Source organism: Vulpes lagopus, chromosome 23 (assembly GCF_018345385.1).
Source record: "Vulpes lagopus strain Blue_001 chromosome 23, ASM1834538v1, whole genome shotgun sequence".
In the NCBI taxonomy this organism is placed as follows: domain Eukaryota; kingdom Metazoa; phylum Chordata; class Mammalia; order Carnivora; family Canidae; genus Vulpes; species Vulpes lagopus.
The window spans coordinates 39,873,661-39,900,028 of NC_054846.1; the positions used below are offsets into that span (position 1 = coordinate 39,873,661).

The 26,368-nt window shown below is 35.9% G+C and overlaps 1 protein-coding gene across 18 annotated transcripts in view; it reads right to left on the minus strand.

Moving 5' to 3' along the window:
* METTL25 (methyltransferase like 25) overlaps positions 1-26,368 on the minus strand; it is a 150,818-nt gene that overhangs the window by 109,058 nt on the left and 15,392 nt on the right. For 17 of the 18 annotated variants that reach the window (XR_005985343.1, XR_005985344.1, XR_005985340.1 and 14 more), the window contains 4 exons: positions 18,208-18,372; positions 17,417-17,523; positions 8,446-9,042; positions 7,484-7,631 (listed from right to left, as the gene is read on the minus strand). Coding sequence is in view for 1 of the 18 variants with exons in the window: in XM_041739210.1 (XP_041595144.1) it covers positions 7,484-7,631; positions 8,446-9,042; positions 17,417-17,523; positions 18,208-18,372 (1,017 nt within the window). In the remaining 17 variants the exon portion in view is untranslated. Of the gene's footprint in view, positions 1-7,483; positions 7,632-8,445; positions 9,043-17,416; positions 17,524-18,207; positions 18,373-18,734; positions 19,207-26,368 lie in introns of those variants that run through there. The other variant, XR_005985354.1, reaches the window with a different exon arrangement.

A 26,368-nucleotide genomic window follows, 5' to 3' on the forward strand; every position in this document is an offset into this window, starting at 1 on the left:
AGTAAGGCTTGGAGTAAACATGAAGGTATACTGCAGGCTTTCAAAGGTTACACCGTTCATGTGATCTGCAAATCTACAGTTGTTGGAGTGCACTAACCATACTAGAAGACTGCCAGGCACTGGGCTGGAGATGGGGTGAGGAAAGACCAAGCACAAATCTGGGGCCCTGACAAGAGGTACTCCCAGTAGGGGCTTTCTACCAACGCCACGGAAGAAGTTTTATAAAACAGCCTGATGTGACTTTTCAGGGTCCTAGATCTTTCTCTACTCTTTCTGTATTCCTAAGCATCTATAATGATCGTATAAACTTAGAGGAAATATAAAATTATCTTTTGTCCCTCAGACTGGGCCTGAAGGACTCAGAGCATTAACACCAATTTCTGACAGTATATATAACAGGCAGATATAGAACACACAAATGACCAAGTTCAGAGACAAAAAAAAAAAAAAAAAGTGATTTCCTGCCTTGAGCTCAGTTTTAAGGAAAAAATTAAAATTTTCCTAGGAAACCCCCTAGGAGATACGCTCCTCCTGCTTCATTGGTAAGAACTGTGTCTCATATCCATTCCTAAATAAATAAAACTACCATAATTAACTGAGATTGAAAGTCATCTAATGCTTGGGCGCCTGGCTGGTTCAGTGGGATGAGAATTTGACTCTTGATCCCAGGGTTGTGGGTGTAGAGATTACTTTAAAAAATAAAAAAGAAAGTAATTTATTTCTAAGGCTATAGAAGGCTATAGAAGGACACAATCTTCCTAAAGACTGATACCTTAACAAAATGATAGTTCAGTTAGCAAGGAAGAAGAGATATATGGATCTAGACAGGTAATAGGTAAGCATTAGGTAGTATTTCCTTATAGCACTTTTCTACATTTACAGGAAAACAACCAAAAGAATTTCTCTCCCCAACTTTGAGGGGGAAAGGAATAAAGCATTTCAAATTAATTATGACAATAATAATCAGTATTAAAACAAAAGGCTGCAACAATTCAAGCTTGGGAAAATATACGTGTTCTACAAAGCACTAAAATAAAACTGTTCCTGGTATTTCTTGTTCTCCTAGGAACTACTGGCTCATAATGTATAAATATTTAAAAGCAGTTCTTAAAACATATGGTATAACTTCAGTATTCATGATGACTCAGAGAGCTTTGAGGTATTTTTGAAAATTGACATTCATGGCGGACCACCTCCATGGTCTACCACAGCATACTGGGTAAACATATCATGTAAAACACATATTGTTTACATAGTACATATCATCATAAAAAGTTGCAGTGTACATACCAGACTTTCCTACTATACTACGTTGGACTATTAATAACTCGAATTTACATCCCAAAGGGCTACCATGCCCCAATTTAAACTTAAAAACAGCTGTGCAAACAAAGTGAGGGTGAGGGGCAGGTGTATAAGATATGAAGAGAGAGACACATGACACACTTGACCATTCAGAGATATAATTCCATGGAACCCAAGTGCTAGATATATGACAGGAAATAGGCTAACCTTGTGCATGCAAACCTCTTGCCCTATAAGTTAGTTTAATATAATGATCAAACTGTATAGTGATGGATTTTTACTTTGGTAAGGGAAATGAGAACTACATAGTATACACTGTATATACAAAACGAGACTATATTCATATTTTATCTATCCAAATAGTTACAGCTATATAGTCCATAACAAACTGTTGTTGTCTGCCTTCACTCACACACACACACAGTTCTTCAACAAAGTTAAACTATCAAAATTCTAGTAATATTCATAATTATCTTGGACATTCTTCTGCTTTCCTATCTTTTTCCCCTTGATTTTGTCTATTCTAGCAAGTTTATTATGCATTCATGACATGGTATCCTGCCCTCTATGTTTGGTTTTCCCCGGGTTTTATTATGAGCTCCATACCTCAAGGACCTTTTTTTGGCTAATTACTCCAGCACTCTGCATTCTGGACTTTGATACACCCTCTTGGGAGCTTTTGAGTCCAGTCTCTGAATTGGATCTGCAAACTGGCATGTCAGTAGACTCTCTAAGTCTACACATGGGAAAGACTGAAATGACTATAAATAAATCTTGAATATATTTCCACAAGTCATCTTTTAGAACTCTGTTATGTCCCCTTATGGAATCATAATAAATATCCTGTTTTCAAACATGCTGTTCATCAGAATTACTTAAAGAGCTTTTTAAAAATATTTATATTTAAGTGCTATTCATAGAGATTGTAATTCACAAGGTCAGAAGCAGGTCCCTGGCATCTATATACTGAAAGTGCCATATTTGATCTAGCTGGGCAGCCAGAATCTAGAGATACTGTTATAAAAATTGCAGGAGATAGCTCCCATCTTTTCCTTTTGCTATAGCCAAGATAAGGCAAGAAAATGGAGATAAGACCTGGGAAAAAGAGAAGGGAGTAAGTTACCTTTGCCATCTGGCTTTTGAGATGAGAAAATGTGACAGTCCAAAGCTAGGCAAAACTGAAACACAAATAAAGGTTATTTTTGTTGCTCCTATCACTTATTTTTCTATATTTTTCTCCTATCTCTTGGCTTTCCACCTCTCCTCAACCTCCAAAGTATTTGAAGGTACTCCTATTGTATACATCTCTACCTACTTCATCATAACACCCAGTCCTCACTTTCTGCTTATTCTTTGCTTTCCTGACAAGGAAAACTCACAATCTTCTGTTTGTTTCAGATATGTGTAAGGAAAGCAAGCAGTACTAAGGTACCACTATTAACTTTTGTCAGGTAAGCCTAGTATTGTTTACCTGATAACCTCAGTGATTCTCAAGATATTTTTTGATAGGAAAGTCTTTCCTTGAATTAATCCTGCCTAAAAGGAGGGAAAATGAGTCTGTAGCTGCCAGTGTTGTTATAAAGCTTCCCAACACTTTTTCTTGTCTAAATCCTGGAGCCAAAAATGTCCTATTCACTCATCACTGAACAGTGGTTAACTTCCACACTAGAGAAGGAGAGGATCCAAGACCAAAAGCTTGAGATCTGTTAACTGAGAGACTTCCATTTCCAGAGTGTGAAGATATGTAGTTGTCTGGCTTACCTAATTTTCCCAGAAGACTCAAAGATTATTTTATGAATAATTAGGTACTAAATAAATAAACTAAAAGAACCAAAGAGAGATTCTGGGGAAATGACTTTTAGGTAAACTGAAATCCGAAAATGGAGGCGTCATTCTCTCTAAAAGCTGCTTTTTTACTCACTGAAATGACCATGAGGATTATTATCACTGCTTCTGAGAAAGACATAAGGAAAAATAGGATGGGAGAAAAGAGAAACAGTGACTGTGGAAAGCAAAGAGAAGGAAACCTGATTGTGAACACTCATCACCCTATGCCTTTGTTTACTGTTTGTAATACCCTTCTCACTTCTTTGTCTGATTAACTCCTAATGATCTTTTAAGTCACAGAGGGTATCACCACGCTGGGAGCATAACCTCAACTCTCACTCCCTCATCACAGACTGAGCTACGTGTTATTCTGGTATAAGATCCACAGGTATAAATTTCTGTCTTATAAGCACTTACTACACTCTTTTGAAACTAATGTTGGAGGATTAGGAAATTCAGGGAAACACTCTTCCCATATTTTACAAAAAACAGCATATGATATCCCTTGGAGTCACTTAAAAGAACAAGGCAACATTGTATGTACAGATATGAAAAGATTACAATATATTAAGTGAAAAAATGAATTGTTTATCTTCTGGTTCCCTAAAATAGAAGAACATGAAGTGTGTACATATGTGTACACATGATCTTTTCTGGAAAATCACACAAGAAAGTAAAAATATGGGTCGGGAGACTTTATTTTTATTTTTAATATCTTTCTATATTATTTGAATTTTCTATGTTGATTTTTTGCAAATTAAGTTACTAACAGGGACTCTCTGGTTCTAGGATTAAGGGCTATTTTTTTTAATCCCTTGAGGGTAAACACGGTATCTCATACATTTTAATATCATCATTGCTTAGCACAGTTTGGAACACAGCTGGCATTCAATGAATGTTGAACTGAACTGAACTCTGCTTGGCATCTATTTGAGTTTTTTACTTTTTTCCAAAGTACTGACTTTTTATGAGCCCCTCTCCTCATCTCTACTATACATGAAGTACCAAGTACCATGCCTTAAAAATAGTAGCTAGTCAAGAAATGTTTATTCAATCATATTGTCTCCCACCAGTATGAAATGCAGCTGCCACGACCCCTAGGTAGCTCAGTGGTTGAGCATCTGCCTTTGGCTCAGGCCGTGATCCCGGGGTCCTGGGATCGAGTCCCACATCAGTCTCCCCATGGGGAGCCTGCCTTTTCCTCTTCCTCTGTCACTGCCTCTCTCTCTCTGTGTCTCTTATGAATAAATTTTAAAAATCTCAAAAAAAAAAAAAAAAGAAAGAAAAGAAAGAAAGAGAGAAAGAAAGAAAGAAATGCAGCTGCCATTATAGTGATAGTGATTTTTTTTTTTTCTACTGCTAGTCACTTGTTCTAAACTATCTATTCAACACACATTATACAAACACTGATCTCTAGGCATCATGTTTGAGGCAATGTGTTTAGTATCTAAAGATTCAAAAGTGACCAAGAACCAGTATCTACACTCTAAAGACTCATAAACATATCAGCTCTTTCCATGGCAGGAAAGAAGCAGGAGTGACTGAAGATGCAGATGCTACTATCTTCCCTCTCCTTTCAGATTCTTCAAAGACTTCTCCACTGAACATGCCCTAATCAAGTATATTTTTCATTTTTGTTCAAATACATGGTCAATAAACACTTGTCAATAGTTTAATGCAATAATCTCTTAGAAAAGGTACCTAGGGGTACCTGGGTAGCTCAGTTGGTTGGGCAGCTGACTCTTGATTTTGGCTCAGGTCATGACCTTGGAGTCTGGGACGGAGCCAGCGTGGGGCTCCACACTCAGGAAGGAGTCTGCTTGAGGATTCTCTCTCCCCCTTTCCCTCTGCGCGCCCCTCCCTTTGTTCATACATGCTCTAAAATAAATAAATCTTTAAAAAAAAGTACCTAAAGGCTGATATAAAATGGATAGACTTGGCGATCCCTGGGTGGCTCAGCGGTTTAGCGCCCGCCTTTGGCCCAGGGTGCGATCCTGGAGTCCCGGGATCGAGTCCCACGTCGGGCTCCCGGCATGGAGCCTGCTTCTCCCTCCTCCTGTGTCTCTGCCTCTCTCTCTCTCTCTCTCTCTCATAAATAAATAAAATAAATCTTTAAAAATAAATAAATTAATTAATTAAATAAAATGGATAGACAAACGAGTATTCATTCTCTTAATTTTTTTTCTACCAAACCCTTTAGGAAAAGAATTAGAGAACTAGACATGATGAAAAATGTACCAATGGTACTTCCTGGTTGCCATAAAATAATGAGTCCCTTAAATCTGAATTTCATTACATGTTTGACAAAAACCAGACATAGAATAAAGAAAACTATTCATAAGCCACAACTACACTACAAATTTTGATTTAAATGTAAGTTAGTAAATAAACATCCTAAACTAGCAGAACCAGCTGAGAGGATCATTCCAGAGGGAGAATCAGGTGTGGAAAAATGGGTGTTAGAATACAGTACAAAGTCAAAAAAGAGGATCCCATGGCTGGTGAGAAATATTGAGACTAGGTCTGAGACCTGATGATACACAGCAATGGTTGCAAAGGTCCAGTAGGACCAGAGATGGCAGTCCTAAAACAGTACTGCCTGCAGAGGCAAGGGAAGTCCTTTGGAAGGGGAAGGCATCTCTGGGAGTATGATGATGATAAAATGAATGAGAGAAAAAGACAGCTGAAATTAAAGATCTTACACTGTAGAGGACAATACTTCTGAACTGAAGAATACACCAAGCATCTACACCTACTCTAAATAAGCCAATTATATTTTAAAAACCCATTTCACTGTACCCACAGAATAGGAAGCTGCTGAATTACAAACCAAACCTCCCCTACATAAAATCTATTGCTGATGCAGGAAAACACTACTCACCTAATATTTTTAAAATGGTACAACTGTGATTGTATAGAAGATTATTCTTCATTTTTTAGGAAAGATGTACAACAAGACTGTAAGATAATGTAAAATACTTATGTATATATTTTGGTTACTTTTTTTTTTCTATTTTTGGGCTTACTTTCTTCCCCAAATTTCTACTAGAAAATTTTTGTACTCAGAGACAAGTTGGAAATAATGGCATAACAAATATATATATTCTCCATGTAAACCAAACTGTTGTTAACTTTTTGCCAATTTGCCTTCTCTGTGTGTATCTCTATATATTCACAACTTTACTTTTGTGCACCTTTTCCTAAAAGATACTTTTTAAGACACACAAAAGAATTCAAATTCAATGGACTTTTATTTCACAAAAATCTTTGTCAGTTTTAAGGATGACCTCTGTTTCATCCAGTCAAATTTCAGTAGAATTATACAATCACAATTTTTACCTCTTGGACATGACTGAATGAAAAATAATTACAATTTCATCTTCACCCGGGTTTTAAAACTGAGAAGAGCATACAATACCATCCATATCCACACATGTCCCTGATGTAAAATTCTTAACAAGATGGTGCATGTTGATAAAGAATCCATTATACTAATAGAAAAGAGAACTGCTAATGTTAATATACTAAATAACCAGCTAATCTGAACCAGTGCTTTTGAAACTACATCTTACAGAAAGATAGAGCATATAAAATGGATTAGATACAGGCGTTTCGGGAGCGGCTCTGAAGAAGGGCTACGAGATGCTTCAAGTCCTAACTAAGTACTTTGTACTGTACCCCTCAGGTACCTTCTCAGTCCAGGGAATGGTTTGAATATTATTTTTTTTTAAAGGTTTTAGTTATTTATTCATGAGAGACAGAGAGAGAGACACAGGCAGAGACACAGCAGAGGGAGAAGCAGGATCCATGCAGGGAGCCTGATGTGGGACCTGATTCCGAGACTCCAGGATCACGCCCCAGGGCAAAGAAGGCAGCGCTAAACCGCTGAGCTACCCAAGGATCCCTAAATATTATTTTGATGCAACTTCTGTTATGCAGATTGTTAAAATCAGAGTACGCTGACTCTTCAAAATACAGTAAGGAACTTTTTTTATGACAAATATCAATACAGCTCAAAAAACAGAGGCTTTAAATATAAAGCAAACTTTGCAACTCTATATTCATCTCAAAATAACTATGCTTCACTATTTAAGTAAATGTATATCATACAAGTGTTTTTAAACAGAAGTTCTCAAATGTACCACATAAAATTTTTAAATATTTGCAGTGTTTAGCATTCATTAAGACCTTTTCATGAACAAAAAAACTATAATAAAATGCGTAAGATGATATAATAAAATGCGTAAATGTGAATTCAAAATGTTACTGCAAACAAAAAAAAAAAAGGAGAGACAGAAAACAGTCATTATGCTCAAATAAATATAATTAGGAGGTATAGAAAACTCTGTACCTTTATGCAGGTTTTCAAACTCTTCAGATAAGAGGTGGTAGCAACAACCCACACTGCAAACTCCCTTGATTTCAGATTTGGAAGCAAATATTCGCAGAGTATTTGGAGCAAGATCACCGCAAGTATGTAAACCTACCATCAAACAATCCTTTAAAAATGAAAAGAAAAAATAAATTTTGGCATTAGCAAGAGGAAGGCTAAAAACAATTTCAGGTGAAGATTTTAAATGTTCATTAGAATGTATGGGGCTTTTAAAAATGATCACAGTCTACCTAGAAAGTAGTGTATGTTTTTAAATGAATAATTATTTCCTTTATAGGCAAAATGACTGTGATCTTTTATCATAACTAACACACTCTTGAGTTTATTTTCTAATGTTTTTGGTTACTTATCCATTTGAATTTTCTCTGATACCTTTTGCAACTAATATCTGCTTAACAACTAGCCCATATTAAAGACTGGACAATCAAATGAAGCATACATTAGGACAAATTTGTGAACTGAGACACATTTACAGCTTCTTCAATATTTTTATTAAGTTCTTCACAAACTGCCTACCAAAACTTATAAAATGTTGTCATAGAGAATAGGTGGTGCTACTTTGGCATTTCTACCCCAACACCAAGAGTATAGTTTATTCACTATATCAAATATGGCAATATGAAATTCAGGAAAAATTTTTTGTTTCAAATGTACACACATAAAGAATGTGTGTACAGAATGTGTGGGCACATACATGCAGTCAAAGATCTTAATATTTCAAGGACTCAGAAAACATTCTTCCAACTAATCTTATATTAGATTCTTATAATAGTTTGCATATAGCCTCTGATCATATTTCTTGGTCCTTTAGATTAATGTAACCAAATAAGATTAAGTCAAGTAAGCTTACTATTAAGATTTAATTCTAGGTCTTAGAGCGTTTTCAAAAATGAAATTAAGGAATTCAAAAGTGAAATAACCTCCAGATCTTTAATAATATCATGCAGTTCCGAATCAGCAGTGATAAAAGATGTTAAAGGTGAATATATATTTGATTCATTTGACTTTGATGTCATTTTTCTTCTCTCTTTATTTGCTTCAGACATTTTTCTCTTAGGTGTTTGAAATGAAGTAGGTTCTACAGCATTAATAGGCAAAAGGTCTATAAGAGAAAAGGCATTTTCAAAACACAAGTTTTCTTCTCGATGTGAATACACGTGTAGGTTTTCCATTTGTACTCTAATGTTAGAAATTACAGAATCTGAAAAATCCGGCAAAAAATCTGAAGTAGACATCTTTTCTTGATTCGCAGGACTGCTGTTACATAGTCCCTCAATATCTACTTTATATTTAATTTCATCTTGTACTTTCCTATCTTTTGCCATTTTTAATGCCAGTCCATTAGCATCTAATTTTGACCGAGTATGGTAGGCTTTCCAATGTTTCTTCAATTTCCTGTTTCTCTCCTCAGCTCCATGAGTATTGGTATTTGATGAATCAATTCCATAAACTTTTAAGCCATACTTCAAGGACAAAAAAGAGCTTAGGTAGCCTTTCCCAGAACCCAGGTCAATTACCTAAAGCAAGAAAAACAGAATGAATTAAAGGATTTTAGTCAGATGAGAACAGAAAGCATCTTCAGTACCTTTTTTAAAAACCAAGTAGGGGCACCTAGGTGGCTCAGTTGGTTAAGCATCTTGCCTTCAGCTCAGGTCATGATCTGAGAGTCCTGGGATCAAGCCCCACTTCAGGCTCCCTGCTCACTGGGGAGTCTGCTTCTTCCTCTGCTCCTCCCTCCAGCTTGTGTGCACGCTCTCTCCTCTCTCTCTCAAATAAATAAAATCTTTTTTTAAAAAAATTTAAGGGGCACCTGGGTGGCTCAGTAATTAAGCATCTGCCTTTGGTTCAGGTTGTGATCCCAGCTTCCTGGGATTGAGTCCCACATTGGGCTCCCCGCAGGAGGCCTCCTTCTCCCCCTGCCTGTGTCTCTGCCTCTCTCTCCGTGTCTTTCATGAATAAATAAAAATAAAATCTTAAAAAAATTTTTTAAGCAAGTAAAGAAATGGTTGTATAACTTATACAACCTGTTATGTTTGTTTTTTTGTTTTAATTTTTGATTCCTATTAAAAAACAACCATTTTTATCATTTACATTCAACATTTTAAAAGAAGTTCTAGACAGTATAAAAAATCAAGGAAAAGATGTAAAAGATATAAACATGGGAAATAAAGCTGTCTTTCTTCATAGATGACATGACTATGCAGAAAATCTAAAGGAATATACAAAACTAAAAGAACTAGCAAGTGAATTTAGCAATGCGTCAGGATACAGGATCATTAGAGATTAATAATGAAGCATCAGAACGTACACAATATAGCGGCAAAGGGCGACAATTAGAAAACAAATTTAAAACCAACTGAATTAAAATAGCAAAAAAAAATAGAATATCTAGGAATAAATTCAGTGAAGGTTCTGCATGGCCTATTCACTGAAAACTATAAAAGCAGAGAAAATATTTAAAAGATCTAAATAAAGATACATCATGTTCACAAAATGGCAGACTCAAAATGAAGATGTCAATTTTCCCCAAAATGACTTACAGATTCAACACAATCCTAATCAAAATGCCAGCAAGGTTTCTTTAAAAAATTTAGAAGTAGATATTATAGTTTATACAAAAAGGGCAGAATACCTAGAATAATCAAAATACTTTTGAAAAAGAATAAGGTTGGAAGGGACGCCCAGGCTGGCTCAGCAGTTTGGCACCTGCCTTCAGCCCGGGGTGTGATCCCGGGGTCGAGTCCTACATTGGGCTCCCTGCAGGGAGCCTGCTTCTCCCTCTGCCTGTGTCTCTGCCTCTCTCTTTCTCTCTCTCTCTCTCATGAATAAATAAAATATTTGCAAAAAAAGGTTGGAAGATATAACCTAATTCAGGAATTAATATAAAACTACAGTAATAAAATAAATAAATAAATAAAACTACAGTAATCAAAGATAGTATAGTGCTGGTATAAAAATACATAAATAAATCAATGGAAAATAACAGCATACAGAAATAGACCAACATTTATATAATCAACTGATATTTAACAAAATAGCTAAGGTAATCCAATAGAGAAGATAACCTTTTCAACAAATGGTGCTGGTATAATGGATGTCTCCCTGGGGAAAAAAAAATGCACTTTTCCTGTCACACAGCAAACACAAAACTTAATTAGAAGTGTATCCCAAATCTAAATGTGATAATAAAAACTACTAAAATCTGGAAGAAAGTATGAGAACATCTTTGTGACATTGAGAGGGGCAAAGATTTCTTATGTAGGACTTAAGAAGTATCTACTACAAAAGAACTAATTGAAAAAATGAACTTCATTAAAATTCAAATTTTTGCTATTTAAAACACATAGTTAAAAAAAAGAAGTATTTGCAAAACATACATCTGACCAATGATTTGTACCTGAAATAATAAAGAACTCTTGCAACTCAATAATAAGACAAACAACTTAAAAATTGGCAAAATATTTGAATGCACACTTCACAAAAGAAGATATACAAATGGCCAACATGAAAAGATGCCCATCATCACTAGCTATCAGGCAAATGCAAACTAAAATCATAATGATATATTCACAAATGTAAAGTGGTACAGGCACTTTGAAAAACAATAGTGTGGCTCATCATAAAATTAAAATATACACCTATTTTATGACCTACAAATCCCATTCTAGGCTATTTGCTGAAGATAAATGAAAACATGTCCACACAAAGTCTTGTATGTGAATATTCATAGGAGCTAAAAAAAAAAAAAAGGTAACATCACAGATGTCCATCAACCTGTGAATGGCAAAACAAATTGTAATAGCCATACCATTGCATAAAGAAAAACAAAGAATAAATACAAAAACATTGATGACTTTCAAGAGTTATGTGCTAAAGGAAAAAATTCAAACACAGAAGTTCTCAATATATTTGATTCCATCTATATGATGTTCCAGAAATTCAAAATTACAAGTAGGTCAAGGGTGCCAGGCTGGCTCAGTCGGTAGCACATAAGACTCTTGATCTCAGGATAATGAGTTTGAGCCCTATGTTGGGGGTAGAGTTTACTTCGAAACAAAACAAAATTAAAAAACAACTACCAGCAGATCAGTTGTTACCTGAGAGTGGAAAAAGAAATATCTTACAGAAGGGCAAAAAGAAACTTTTTATGGTGACAAATATTTTTTTAATATGGTGGTGGTCACACAACTGCACACACCAAATTCATCAAAATGTACACCTAGAATTGGTGACTATGTAAATTATACCTCAAAAGAACTAAAAACGAGAAATAAAATATTACCAAGATTGCTATTTTATTGCCATGTCATTTCGTAAGAAATAAATGAAAAATTACAGCAAGACTATTCCAAGAAAACAGTATCTAATCTATGTCTATCCTAAAATCAGTTAAACTCTGATATAAGTATGAGCCCATTAAGGAGACATTTTTATATTTGAAGTAATGCCATTAATTAAATCCTTAAAAATTTTAGGGTCTTGTAATTCAAGGAGCTCATAGGTAAGACTCCCTATATAATCCCCATAAATAAGCTTACAAAGAATTCCCTCTACCCTTTTTTATGTTCATCTCTGGGCTAGGTGTTATAGGAAATATAGAAGCATTATATAGATCTTAATTTTAAGGAATTACAGTCTAACTGAAGATACCATTCCCAGACTCATGAATACAAGGGCTATACAGTAGAAACTATTAATCAGTTCCTCCCTATCTGAATCTCCAGGGAAAACTTACTGATGCTGATGACAACCTTAAAGTTAGCAACCAGTGGGTTGCTTATAAGCAGCAGCACATTTGTTCCTACCAATGTTTTCTTACCAAGAGGTAACTGAGCTTATTCATTTAACTGTTTATGGTGATTCTACTTGTGAATCAAAAATATTCTGGCTGCAAGTAATAGAACATCAAGTTTTGAACAAGGAAGAAAATTCACCTTACTTATAAAATCTGGCAGTAGAATGGCTGAACCATTCAGAGGCCAAACCACACAGAGCCCATGGGACATCTTTTTTGTAATTCCTCTAGTTGTTAAGATGGCTGTAGAGACTCTAAGAATCATGTTTTCACAATATTATATTTAATAACCTTTTTCAGGGAGACCTGGGGTAGCTCAGTGGTTGAGCATCTGCCTTCGGCTCAGGCCGTGATTCCGGGGTCCAGGGATCCCCTGCAGAGAGCCTGCTTCTCCCTCTGCCTGTGTCTCTGCCTCTTTCTCTGTGTCTCTCATGAATAAATAAATAAAATCTTTAAAAAATTTAAAAATTAAAAAAAATAAATCTTTGTTAGTAGGCGACTTTTCCTAGGAAATCTGTGGGCTGACTTATCCTTCTATTTTAATAATCCATGTTGATTTTTACCCCTCTTCAAATTGGTCTTTTAGTAGAGTATGTAGCAGCAAGACAATGAAAACCTCTATGCAATCAAGTAACAGAAGCCATACAACTTTTTGCCTTCAAACTATCTAGTCTGAATAGCAAAATCTCTACCATTCTGATCTCCTACCCCTTACTCACAATAGTCTTTTCCTTCCTGATCATCTTATGGATTTGAAAATAAAGGATTCTCCAGTCCAAAGCCTGGTGGGAGGTATCTTCCTAGTCTCCTAATTCTGTTTAAGAGACTTTCCCACAGAAACATTGTTATACAGAGTGCTGACATTTCTTAACACTACTAGTACAGTAATGAACTTCATATAGAAGAGTTATATTTTTTTGAGTTTGCCTTTTTTTTAATAAAAACTGTATTTAAGGTATACAACATGAGGGTTTTTTTTTTTTTTTTAATTTATTCATGAGAGACACAGAGAGAGAGGCAGAGACACAGGCAGAAGAAGAAGCAGGCTCCATGCAGGGAGCCCGATGTGTGACTCGACCCTGGGACACCAGGATCACGCCCTGGGTTGAAGGCAGACGCTCAACCACTGAGCCACCCAAGTGTCCCTTGTTTTGTTTTTAAATAAGGAGTTCAAAATATCTTTTTAAAACTCAGTTTCAGAGGTAGACTTTAGTGATTCATTGGTTGCATATAACGTCTAGTGCCCATCACATTAAGTGCCCTCCTTAGTGCCCATCTCCCAATTATCCCTCCCCCTCTCCCCCAGCAACCCTCAGTTTGTTTCCTAGAGTTCAGAGTCTAGAAGAGTTATGTTTTATTGTCCAACCTAGAGATCTAATCACCATTCTAAGCTAATGACTTTCAAATTTATAAAATTCCAGTACAAAATTCTACCATGAACTTCATACTCCTATATGCAACAGTCTACTAAACATCTCCACATGAGTATCTAGTAAGAATCTCAAATTTAAGGTGTTCAAAACTAAGTTCTTGATATTCCCTGTAAAACCTGCCCTTCCCATAAGATACTCCATCATAGTCAGTAATATCTCCATACTTCTTTCCAGGTGGAAATTATGACTCCCTTCTTTCTCTCATACCCTCCATGTGAAATGCGAGCAAATCCATAATTTCACAACCTGCTCTAAGCCTGGTTTACTGCAGCAACCTCCTCAATAGTCCCCCTGCTCCTTTCCCTCAAATCTACTCTCAGGAGAGCAAAACAAAGTCTGATCATACCACTCCTCTTAGCAAAATCTCTCATCAGCTCTTTAATCTTACCTCTTGCTTACTAACTTCCTTTGTTACTGGGATTTTTGCCTTAACTCTGAAACCTCTTCACATACTCAGGGAGGAGCCAATTTCTGGAAAAAACCAGCCTGAATGTCTACAAAGACTATGATTAAAAAGTGCAAAGATAGTGAAAATATCTGCTTCGTAACAGCCCTCAGCACAGCAACCAGAGCGATCCGGTGTGTTCAGTGGCTTCTCATCTCATTCAGGATAAAAGCCCAAAATATCACAATGGCTTCTAAGACTCTACAACTTTATGACCTGCCTTCTACCGCTCCAACCTCAGCTCCTACTACTTTGCCCTTGCTCTCTCCACTGCCGTTGATCTGGCTTTCAGGCTGTTTCAAGGACACACCAGACATACTCCTACTAGGGCCAGTGAGCATGTTAACCCTTCTATCTGAAAAGCTGTTAGTCCAGATATTCTAATGGGAAACTTTCTTACCTCCTGAAGGAGGTCTTTAATTCAAATGAATTTACCTCTTACTTGTTCCTCCCTTCCTAATCAAAAACTTTAATCTCCCATCTCTGAATTAGCTACTTCCTTTACTTTTAATTTTTTTTCTTTAAAGTATATCAACATATACAAAAAATACACTTATAATCATTTTATTATTACTCTCTCCCCATTAGAATATAAATGCCGTAAGGGCAAAGATATCATTAGTTTTGTTCACTACTGCATCCTCAGAATCTGTAACAGTGCTGACACATGGTAGGAGCTAATGAAATACCTATTAAATGAATGAACAAACATATTTTAGAAATAAAAATTAAGAAGCCTTGGTAATGTGAGAGAAGCAAAGGTTTTTGGCATATAGAGAGCTATGTGGCTGAGGCAAAAAAAAATGAATTGTTTTGTTTTCTTTGGTGTCTATGATCACTAGTAAATTAGGTATTTCAGAATCTGGTTTTCCATCTATCCTCATGAAATCTATATTTATTAAATCTGCATTTTAAACATAAAAGTTGTACATATATAATAGACTTTAAACTTTACTAATGTGAGAATCAAATACTGCTATAAAGTGGTCTTGAGAGAAAAACTTTGTAAGTCTTTAGATTATTTCATTCCCTAAGGAACAAGCCTCAGTGCTATATAATAAAGTTCGCTGAAAGCAGGTCTAACATGATACATTAAAGTATTACAAATTTTTTTTCTCTGCACTTCAGATATAACCTGCTGTATGAATTTAAAGTTATTTATTATGCGATATTTCATGCAAATGAAGAATGAACGCAGTCTAAATGTAAAGTTACGAAGTACAACAAAAAAAAAAAATCACACTTATCTTAGTTTGGGTTATCACGGAGCAGATTCTACAACAAAGATTTTAAGTATAAGTGAATTATTTGGGGGATCCCTCGGTGGCGCAGCGGTTTGGCGCCTGCCTTTGGCCCAGGGCGCGATCCTGGAGACCCGGGATCGAATCCCACATCAGGCTCCCGGTGCATGGAGCCTGCTTCTCCCTCTGCCTATGTCTCTGCCTCTCTCTGTCTCTCTCTCTCTCTCTCTGTGACTATCATAAATAATAAAAAAAATTTAAAAAAAATTATTTGGGAGAGAAGTAGAGAACTAAAAAAGCAGAAAGGAAGGCAGCCCAATAAAAGGTGCGCTATTAAGAAAGATAACATTTTAGGAGCTAGTGTAGAACACAAACCTCAGAATCATCCTACCTGAAATGTCAAGGAGCTGATGTATCTGTATAGAACTTTCATCAATCGTTAATAAGGATGTTCAAGGATGTTCAAAGGGAAGAACTAATTCCCAGGACTTGTATATAAGTAGTGCTTTGCTTTGGCAGCCAGACAAAATCCATAGGGGAAAATGCAAATATTGCCAGATAGAAGGCAGGCTGGCACACCATGAAATGTCCAAGAATATCTGGGTTAGGCATCCAACAGTATCTGCCATAACAGTGAACGCACCAGCCATCATATGAATGAGAATGTGAGTTAACTCCACTGCACACAGCGATGTTTTCCATCCATATCTCATCTCACTGCTTCCTTGACCAGAAGTAACAACTATTCTCAAATTACTGTTCATAATTCCCTTGCTTCTGTAATACTTGCATGCATTTTTTGTATTAAGAATATACCATTATTTTACGTTAAAGCTTAAAAAAATGGCATTATAAAATATGTAGTTGGGATGCCTGGGTGGCTCAGTGGTTGAGCATCTGCCTTCAGCTCTGGGCGTGATCCGGAGCTAAAGTCCCCCATCAGGCTCCCACATCAGGCTTCCTGCAAGGAGCCTGCTTCTCCCTCTGCCTATGTCTGTGCCTCTCTCTGTGTCTCTCATGAATAAATAAAATCTTAAAAACAAAATAAAATAAAATATGTAGTCTTCTGTAAAGTGTTTTTTTCCACTCAATTTTATGTTTCTAATATCCATCCACGTAAATATGTATGGCAGTAGTTTAAATTGTACTCCAGCTGAGTAACAATGCCATAGTAAGCCAGTTACTGATCCAGATAGGTACCGCTAAGTATGATACATGAAAGAAAAGGTGGAAAGTTATTGCCTTAGCTCTTGCCTCTAGCCTCTACCCTAGAGAGCTATGTTATCACAAATGGCTCCGCATGCCTCACCCAAGTTGTGATAGTTTTCTAATCATCCTCAAACTCTCCACAAGTCTGGAAGAATCCATTGAAAAGATTCTAACACCTAACCGAAATTGAAGGAGGGAAGATTCTTCACTAACCCCTATAGATGTTCTTATAGAGATAAGAAAAATAACTTACTATTTTTATAGGTCAACATAGGCAATTTTTAAATTTTATTTTAACATCTGCTATCAGACACTACTATGCTTCATAAAAGCTACTTTTCACAACAGGAATCACTGTGATTCTGACACTGTGAAAGAATCCAAGTTCTAAAACATAGTTTCTTTGTGTTACTATAATGAGGCAGGTACCCCACACCACATCAGTAGCCCAGGTTCTGAGAACACCTAGCGGCAATTTTGCAGAATGTCATTATATAATGCTGCCTCAAGTTGGAAACTTATCAAAGATAATTTAAAAGAGTGAAAGTTGTGGCAAAACATGAATAGTCATATCTATTTTTAGTTTAAATTTGTTATAATCACACCATATTGGGCAATGAGAGCATATATTTAAAGTGTCTGACATAACTAACATCAGTTATATTATTTAATGACATTTAAAGGCTAGATAGTAATTGTAGATAAGATGTAAATGATACAAAAAGAGGGCACTAATTTTAACACCTGAAAATACAAGGAAATTCTTACTTGCTTTATTCCACAGTAATCAGCAATACCGCTGATCAGCTCTGACATAGCCTGAACTTCATGAGATTTTTTCAAATTCATAAATTCATCTAGTTTCACATTTTCACCTGAACAAAAATAAAACAAAATTAAAATATTGCTATGACAAAATGTAACAAAAAAATCATCAGTTAATGTTTGTGTTTTCTGTAGTTATACATATGAAAATACTAAAGAGATTCCATTTTGTCTGCATGTTAGATTTCTATTAGTTTAGCTGCTATAAATCAAAATTTGAATTAAGAACATAAATAGGAAGACCCATAGAACATTATTATTTTTTTTAAATGTTCCTTAAGGGGCATCTGGGTGGATCAGTCAGTGAAGTATCTGCCTTTGACTGGGGTCCTGATCCCAGAGTCCTGGGATCCAGCCCTGTGTCAGGCTCCGTACTCAGCAGACAGCTTGCTTCTCCCTCTGCCTCTATCCCTGTTAGTGCTCTCTCTTGACACCTCTCTCTCAAATAAATAAATAAAATCTTAAACAGAAAATAGAACAAAAATGTTCCTTTACACAAAAAGCAATTTGTGGAAAAGACTGATAGCTGGACTAAAATGTAGAGAAAAAATGTGGAGTTGTTCTGTATGACATGACGCTTAAGAAAACCTACTCATCTAAGTATAAGCCAGCCAATCTATCAGTGCTTATGTTAGAAGAGCGCAGATAGAAAAATAACACGTTGGAAAGAAGGTAGGAACATATATGAACGGTATATCGCTTCTAGTACTAAAAAAACATACATACACACTTACCAGTTCTCTGTTTTTTACTTCCTCGAAGGGCTGTAAGCAACTGTTCAAAAGGAGTACATATTCCTAAGTTTTTTACAGAATAATATCTCACAGCCAGAGCAAAGGCTTCCACACTCATCAGCTTCTGGGAAGTTTCACAAAATATTTTGGGAAAATTGGTAATACCTAAAACAACCAGGATAAAAAGAGAAATGTTAGCAATATTTACTTAATGCTAATTTGTATGAGATTTTTAAAAAATAAATGAAAAACATTGGATCTTTACATCAAATTATAATATTTTCATTTTGGTGTGAATTTTAACAATATCTCTTATGGATTCACTGTATTTATATTTAATCAATTAGTTATTTGTAGCACTCAGGTTTCTCTTAATAGTGTACAAAATTATATATTTAAATTCTAAATCAAAATTTGATGTTTTTCTTCCAAAAGGCAAAATTAAAAAAGAAAGAAAGAAAAAGAAAAGTTTAAAATCCTGCTACACCGTAATGCAGTCATTAAATTTATGAACGGTCCTGGCTGACCTACAACTGTGAAATTAAAGGCAGCCAGCCTGAGGCTCCTAGGTGGCTCAGTTGGTTAAGCGCCTGCCTTTGGCTCAGGTCATGATCCCAGGATCCTGGATGGAGCCCCATGGCCCGGCTCCCTGCTTGGTGAGGAGCCTGTTTCTCCCTCTTCCTCTGCTGCTCCCCCTGCTTGTGGTTGTTCCCTCTGTCAAATAAATAAATAAAATCTTAAAAAAAAAAGGTAATCAGCCTGCACTACACTGTTACTCCCTGTGCACACTGCATGTGGAACAATGGCAATATCCCAATTGGTATAATTGTTACTGTAAAAGACCATGCAGAAATCTTATGTACGTATGTGTGTGTATTCAATGCACTGCCAATATGAGTTTTAAAACTAGTCATGGTGGGAAGCCTGGGTGACTCAGTGGTTAAGCATCTGCCTTCCGGTCAGGGTGTGATCCCGGAATCCCAGGATCAGAGTCCCGCATCAGGTGCCCTATGGGGAGCCTGCTTCTCCCTCTGCCTATGTCTCTGCCTCTCTCTGTACGTCTTTCATGAATAAAGATGTAAACTCTTTTTAAAAAAAATTTTTTTTTTTTTTTAAAGCTAGTCACGGTAAAATCAGGAAAAAAGAGTTAACATTCTTTCCCTGGTCAGTTTTAAGCCAGACATTCTATACGTTTACTGTAGGAACTATTGAGTTCCAAATGCTCACTCACTAAGAAGAGTATGGTCAACCATCATACTACAAACATCCAGCGCCTCTCTCTGTGTGAGGATCATGTATCCTGTTGAACTCTGGTGTGGACACATCTCACCAAAGTGAACTATGTCATTTGCAGACATAAGTTTTAAGAGAATTGGGAGGATTCACTATGCTTTCTTTTCTCAGAACTGTAATCACTGAAGCATCTGTCAAGATGGAACCTGAGTCCCTGAGTGACTATGACATGGATATTACTGCTGTCAAACTACCATGGTCTGCAACACAGAGAAAAAAGTAAACCTCATTCTTTTTAGTCATTAAGTTTTTAGGTTTATTACTACAGCATAATCTCACCTATTCTAATAGAATAGGTGGAAACATATATGCACCCTGACAGATCTGCTTTTTATTTGCTCAATTTCATTTTTATGGCCATTTTTAATATACTTAATCTATTTAGGAAGCTCATAAAAAGATCACTTCAATGTGTCTGTAGTGGTTCAAATAAACTCTTCGGATAGTTCAGTCTAATAAAGTCATTTGCTGAAAATTACTTTTAATAATTAAAAAGCCCCATGCATCCAGTGTTTAAATCAAGGATTTAAAATGTTCATCTTATGAAAGAATGGTAAATCCAGAAAACAACTTTGGTTCTACCAGAGAACCCAAACTATACACTATGAAGTCTATTCTAGCATAGCTGACCCTCCATAGATACTTAAAAAATTATAAAAATTCATTTAAACACAAAGAATAATGATGACACTAGCAAAAATTAAAAGAGGAAATTTGATGAAGTTTGCAAAATTCTAAATAAAAATTACATGGTTAAGATAGTATCTTTTTAAAGCTAATATCTATTAAGTTGTTGGTGGCAACACTGCATTAATTAATAAGAATAAAATTGGCAGAGACCTATAACTTCCATTTCTGAATCAACTAAATAGAAATTCAAGCTACAAAACTACTATAGTAAATTTATTTAAGATATATTTTGTGTATTATATAGTGCTTTGGGTATTTTACAAACTGAATTTACTAACGCGGCCAAAAGTAATAAAATCCACATCAAAATATTTAGGCATGATACAAAGGGGGAAAACTCAGTCAACTATTAAGTGAGACTCTCAGGTTTAAAGGCAGTCTCAACATCCCCAAGTTCCAGGGCAGCAATTGCTTAGAGTGTGATAGAATAAGAGTATTAAATCTCAAGGTGCAGAGGGACTATTATAGTAGTCAGTTATTGGACAATGCTGCCAACAGAAAGAAATGTGATGTTTCTGTTGGAAAAATAAAGGTTCATACCAACTTAACTATCCATTGAAAATACTTGAAAAAACCCAAGTCTAACCAGATCTAAATGTTGTTAATTTGATTTTAATTATAGGCCTTGCAGTAATTTCAGAAATCTGGAGATCTAAATTACAAAGCTATTATCTTTTTAATGATGCTTTATATATATATATATATATATATACACACACACACATATATATAGTATAGTATTCTGACTCCATCCATTAGTTTACATCCTTTAGGGCTACACCAGTTTATTCAGATAGTCTAGAACCTGTGAAAAAAATCTTTCTGAATTACAGAAATACAGCTTCTGTACTGTTTTCAAGTAACCCAGCCTGTAACTTCCACCAGCAACTTTTAAAGATTCGGGGGGAGGGGGGGTAATCATGTTCTTGTCTTCACTTCCACCTCTGATATAATATGTAATACAAGTTATGTGGCAATGGTAGCAGTCTATGTAGTCCTCACCACGCTTCTCTAGGTACCTGCAGAAGGAGTTTGGGTTCGGCAACTGGCAAAACAGAAACCACAGTGTTACTCATCCAATATTTAATTATTTATTAATTAGCTGGATTTTTTTACACAGAGAAAGTTTTGTTTTTAAATGTGTTGCCACTGCACCTGCATTTTATGTGGCTTGATTTTTTTGTAAATATCTCCCCCTACTGGAAGAACCTGTTCTGCTTGATTGCATGTTGTCTTTACTCTTACTTTTTGTACATCTTACATCACTACTGCACAGAGATTTCTTGTAATATAGGTTAATTGGGCATGACAGCAAGGGGAGTGAAGAGGCAGAGGAGAAGCTATTTTGTGTAAAAATGAGATCGAGATATCTCTATCTTTTCTTAAAAAAAACCAGCAGAGATCAATGTACAAAGAGATAGAAAAATTATGTATACACATTGGATTATGAAAATCTCATGGTAAAGAAATGAATAATACTTCAAAACTAAATAAAATAGAAACAATATACTTATATTTTACACAGCTTACATATTTACATTTTTTTAAGTTTTAAAAATAGTTATTTGAATGTTACCTAACACTTTAAGGAAGAGTACTGTGTTAGGATTCATAATTCATCAGTATTATAACTAATACTTATTGTATATACACTACATGTCAGGCACCCTGCTCAATAGTTTACATTTAACAGAACAGTCTTAGGAAGTGATTACATAGTGCTCTTATTTACAGAGGAAGAAATTAAGAGGCTACAGGTCAGTCACATTTGCACAGACACCAAATGGCAAGGGATGTGACCCAAGGCAGTGTTCAGCCCTTGCTGGTAATTCCCAAATTTGATAATTAGCATGCCACAGCAGTAAGTTCAGAGGGCAACAAATACAAACAGGAAAGACAGCAGTTAAAATTGCTAGGCAACTATTTGACCGTCAGAATCGGGTCTAGCAAGAATTCCCTCTGGCAGAGATCCATACAATGGTAGTATCTTAAGGTGGTTCATATTCACTTTGTTCATGTTCCTAATACTTTCACTTTACTTCTCTCGACACCTCCTGGTCTACCAGAAGTGATTATAAAGTTTCAAGAAATTTTAAAAGTAATTTTTACACACAAAACTGATGTCTCTGAAAAGGAAATAAAAAGATTTTATAATAAGATTTTGCTGTGGTATCTATTTCTAGAAATAAAACAACCCAACTGCTTCATGCCCAGTTGTAAAGCAACAATACCTTTGAATACCTGGTAGGCACTCAGTAGGGGATGAGTAGATGAAAAGGAATTCTTTAATGCACTTACTACTGCAGCATCACCTGCTCTACTAGGAGAAACAAATTCTAAGATTCTGTGGTGGTAGTGATCACTGATGCCAGCTAGAGGACTCTGATAGCACTGCTGAGCCTGTTAGAATAAAATCTCATCTCAGTCCTAATGTCTACAATCATAAGGTGAGACAAGAGCAACTTAGAACATTTAGAATATGATACTAGATAAAATATAATCATGTGCTAAATAATGAGGCTTAACCGTGTTACAGGTGTTAGGACAAAGGTCGCTATTGCTATCACATAGCCTACAACTATCCCATGCCCTAGAATTTCAAGAAAAATCAACAGTGCCCTCTTAATAATAATCTTTAAAGGACATGGAAATGTTTTATATTCATTTCTACATGAATCTCCTACAGGTGCCTCTAATTCAAAAGGTTCAAAATTGAAATGCACATTCTTATGCTCTGCAAATCTTTCTCTCCTATTTCCTATCTTGTTTAATAATGTCCTTGCTCACTCAGTGCTGAAGTTAAGTCTTTATATTATCTTAAATGCTCCCTGTGCCCTCAATCCACATATCCAGCAATCCATCAATCTTAACGTAAAAATGTCTTTCACTGTGGAACTAACCACAGTCCCCTACTATCACTGCCAGAGTTCAAACTCTATTAACTCTCAGCAGTGCTACTGCAATAGCTTCACAGGTGATTTTTTTTTTTTCTAATCGATGAAACTCCTATAGGCACAGTAAGTGCTCATAAATGTTGGCTGAGTTGAATGTGTTTTCCACAGGGCAGCCTGAGTGGCTCAGCGGTTTAGCACTGCCTTCAGCCCAGGGTGTGATCCTAGAGACCCGGGATCGAGTCCCATGTCGTGTTCCCAGCATGTAGCCTGCTTCTCCTTCTGCCTGTGTCTCTACCTCTCCCTCTCTCTCTGTGTGTGTCTCTCATGAATAAATAAAACCTTGAAAAAAAGAACATGTTTTCTAAAACAGAAACTTACTTATTTTCAATGAAAATTTAATTAAACATTTTAAGGCTGTGACTTCCACAACGATTGACTTAGGCTTTAATCTTTTATATTTGTTTAGCAGACTTCAATCAAAAGTTGAAGTCTGTCTTCATGAATTATGAAAATTATAGATGGGATGCATTAAACTTTATGAATGTTTATATATCTCCATAATCCTATCAATTATGTAAGTGAAGAAAACAATATATATACTGCTGCTTTAAAAAAAAAACATATCATTCAATTACATGTTAGGAAACTTTTTGCCTATGCTACCTCAGAGTAATTTCAGGTTGCATATGAAATGAAATATGTCATTTCAACATGTAAACCATGCTCTTAGAAAGAATAAGGTAAAATTAACAAAGAACTGACATGCATGTTCTTACTGTACCAATATTAACTTCATATTATATATAAAGTGCATGTAGCCATCTCAAAAGCACTTTTTACATTTAGTTACTTACAAAAATAAAAATAAATATAAAAATAGGAAAATTGAACTATACATATTTTAACTATAACAGACCATTTTCGTAAACTACGAAAAGTCGAAGGAAAATAAAAATATCATACAAAGAAACAGCAATTTAGAAACTGATTTGGTAAATAAAAAGTAAGACTGATTTAAAAATAAACAATTCCGGGACGCCCGGGTGGCTCAGTGGTTGAGCATCTGCCCTCGGCTCAAGGCGTGATCCCGGAGTCCCGGCATCAAAGCCTGCATCGGGCTCCCTGTCTGCTTCTCCCTCTGTCTACATCTCTGCCTCACTGTGTCTTTCATGAGTAAGTAAATAAAATCTTTAAAAATAAAAAAATAAAATAAAAAAATAAACACTTCCAAGGTGCTTATTACTACATTGTAGCAAGGTAATAACTGAACCTGAATAAAGCTAATTTGAGATTAATTTATGGGACATGTGTCAACATTTACAAAGCATACAGACAACAAATGTTCCATGTGGATTCTAGGGAGCACAGAAATTCCCACTTAAAATTCTGCTGACAGCCCACATGGGATGTGCTTACTCAGGTCTCTGGGCTTGTTTTTAACTGTCCAAGACCATCTTCTCTCAGGTGTTTTCATGGCTCACTCAAACTTCTAGGTTTGTGGCTCAGTGTCATCATTTTGATGAAAGTTTCTCTGACAGTACTGCTTAAAATTGCAACCCCATTCAACCTTTACCCTCCCTGACCTTTTTTTAAAATATTTTTAATTTTTTTTAAAAAAGATTTTATTTATTTATTCATGGAAGACAGAGAGAGAGAGAGAAGCAGAGAGACACAGGCAGTGGGAGAAGCAGGCTCCATGCAGGGGAGTCCGATGTGGGACTCGATCCTGGGTTCTCAGGATCACATCCTGGGCCGAAGGCGGTGCTAAACCGCTGAGCCACCCAGGCTGCCCCTTCTCTGATCTTTTACTAATTTTTTTTCACATCTCTTATCACCATCTAACATAGCAAATAAGATCCAAAATTACAAAGATTTTTATTCATTACTGACTTCTCAGAACCTAGAATAATGCCTGGTACTTAGAAGGTACTGATGAGAAAATGAGTAAATGAATGAGCAAGAATTAGGTTTGAATTCTGGTTCTCAGACTGTCTATCCCCTTTATGACCATAAGTAATTTATTTATCTGCTCTAAGGCTTGATTTATCTATAAAATGGGAGGAAAATATATATTTTATAATGCCGTTAAAAAATACAAACATATACACGTGAATATGTACACAAGTATTTAATGTAAGTACACACAGATGTGCACAAGCACATGCATACACACATACATACATATCATCTTAACACAGAGCCTAGAACATAGTAGACAACCCCCAAACCATGAGTCCAAACTAGTAACTGTGTATACTCAGGTCTTTGTTGGAATAAGAAGGTTGAAAACACTCAAATATTTAGGCCCAGAACACTATATAGGCTACTATGGAAGAATCCAAAAGAAAGATCAATACGTATACCCAGTTCCTAAAGGGAGAACCTGCTGGGTGAAAGGAGGTTCGGGGCCTGGTATAAGACTTGGGTGTAAGACCTCCAATATTAGAATGAAGGCACAACTAGGGACAGGTAAGCTATAACTTGAGACATGACATAGGAGTTGAAAAGTCAATCCTCGGTTTGACATTCTAGGCAGGATGACAGCAAGAATTACTCAGTGTTGGGAGCTCAGTGGTTAGCAGTAGCCACCACTATTGTACCATCAGCTTTAAAGTATAGGAGAGAATTCTAATACCAATGATATTTCTCACAGTATTTAATGTGAAATGTAATAGATATGTTAGAAGCTTGACTATGCCTCAAAGACCTGACGTCGAGTTTCAAGTTTTACTATGTTTTAATTTTCTATTATCAAAAGTCTGTCTTCAGAAAATAACCAAAACCAAGATACAGATTACTAGAAATCCAACTTCAAACTCCATTAAAAAAAAAAAAAAAAAAAAGCATTAAAGAGTAAATTAAGGGGATCCCTAGGTGGCTCAGCAGTTTGGTGCCTGCCTTTGGCCCAGGGCGTCATCCTGGAGTCCCAGGATCGAGTCCCGCATCGGGCTCCCAGCATGGGGCCTGCTTCTCCCTCTGCCTGTGTCTCTGCCTCACTCTATCTTATCATAAATAAATAAATAATAAAAAAAGAGTAAATTAAATATTTGTAAATATTTTCTGAAGAATAAATTTTAAATTTAATAAATCAAATATGGTATTACCAAAATACAAAATTAATTCCAGATTGCAAAACTTAAAAAAATTGATGTTATAATTGTAAAGGATACCTTAAAAATCAACCAGTAAGCACTTTGAAGTACATCTGTTCTTCTCTTGTTCCTACCACAGAGCTCTCCTTTCCTATTCTGTCATTTCTAAACACCACTATTGGCTCTATCATC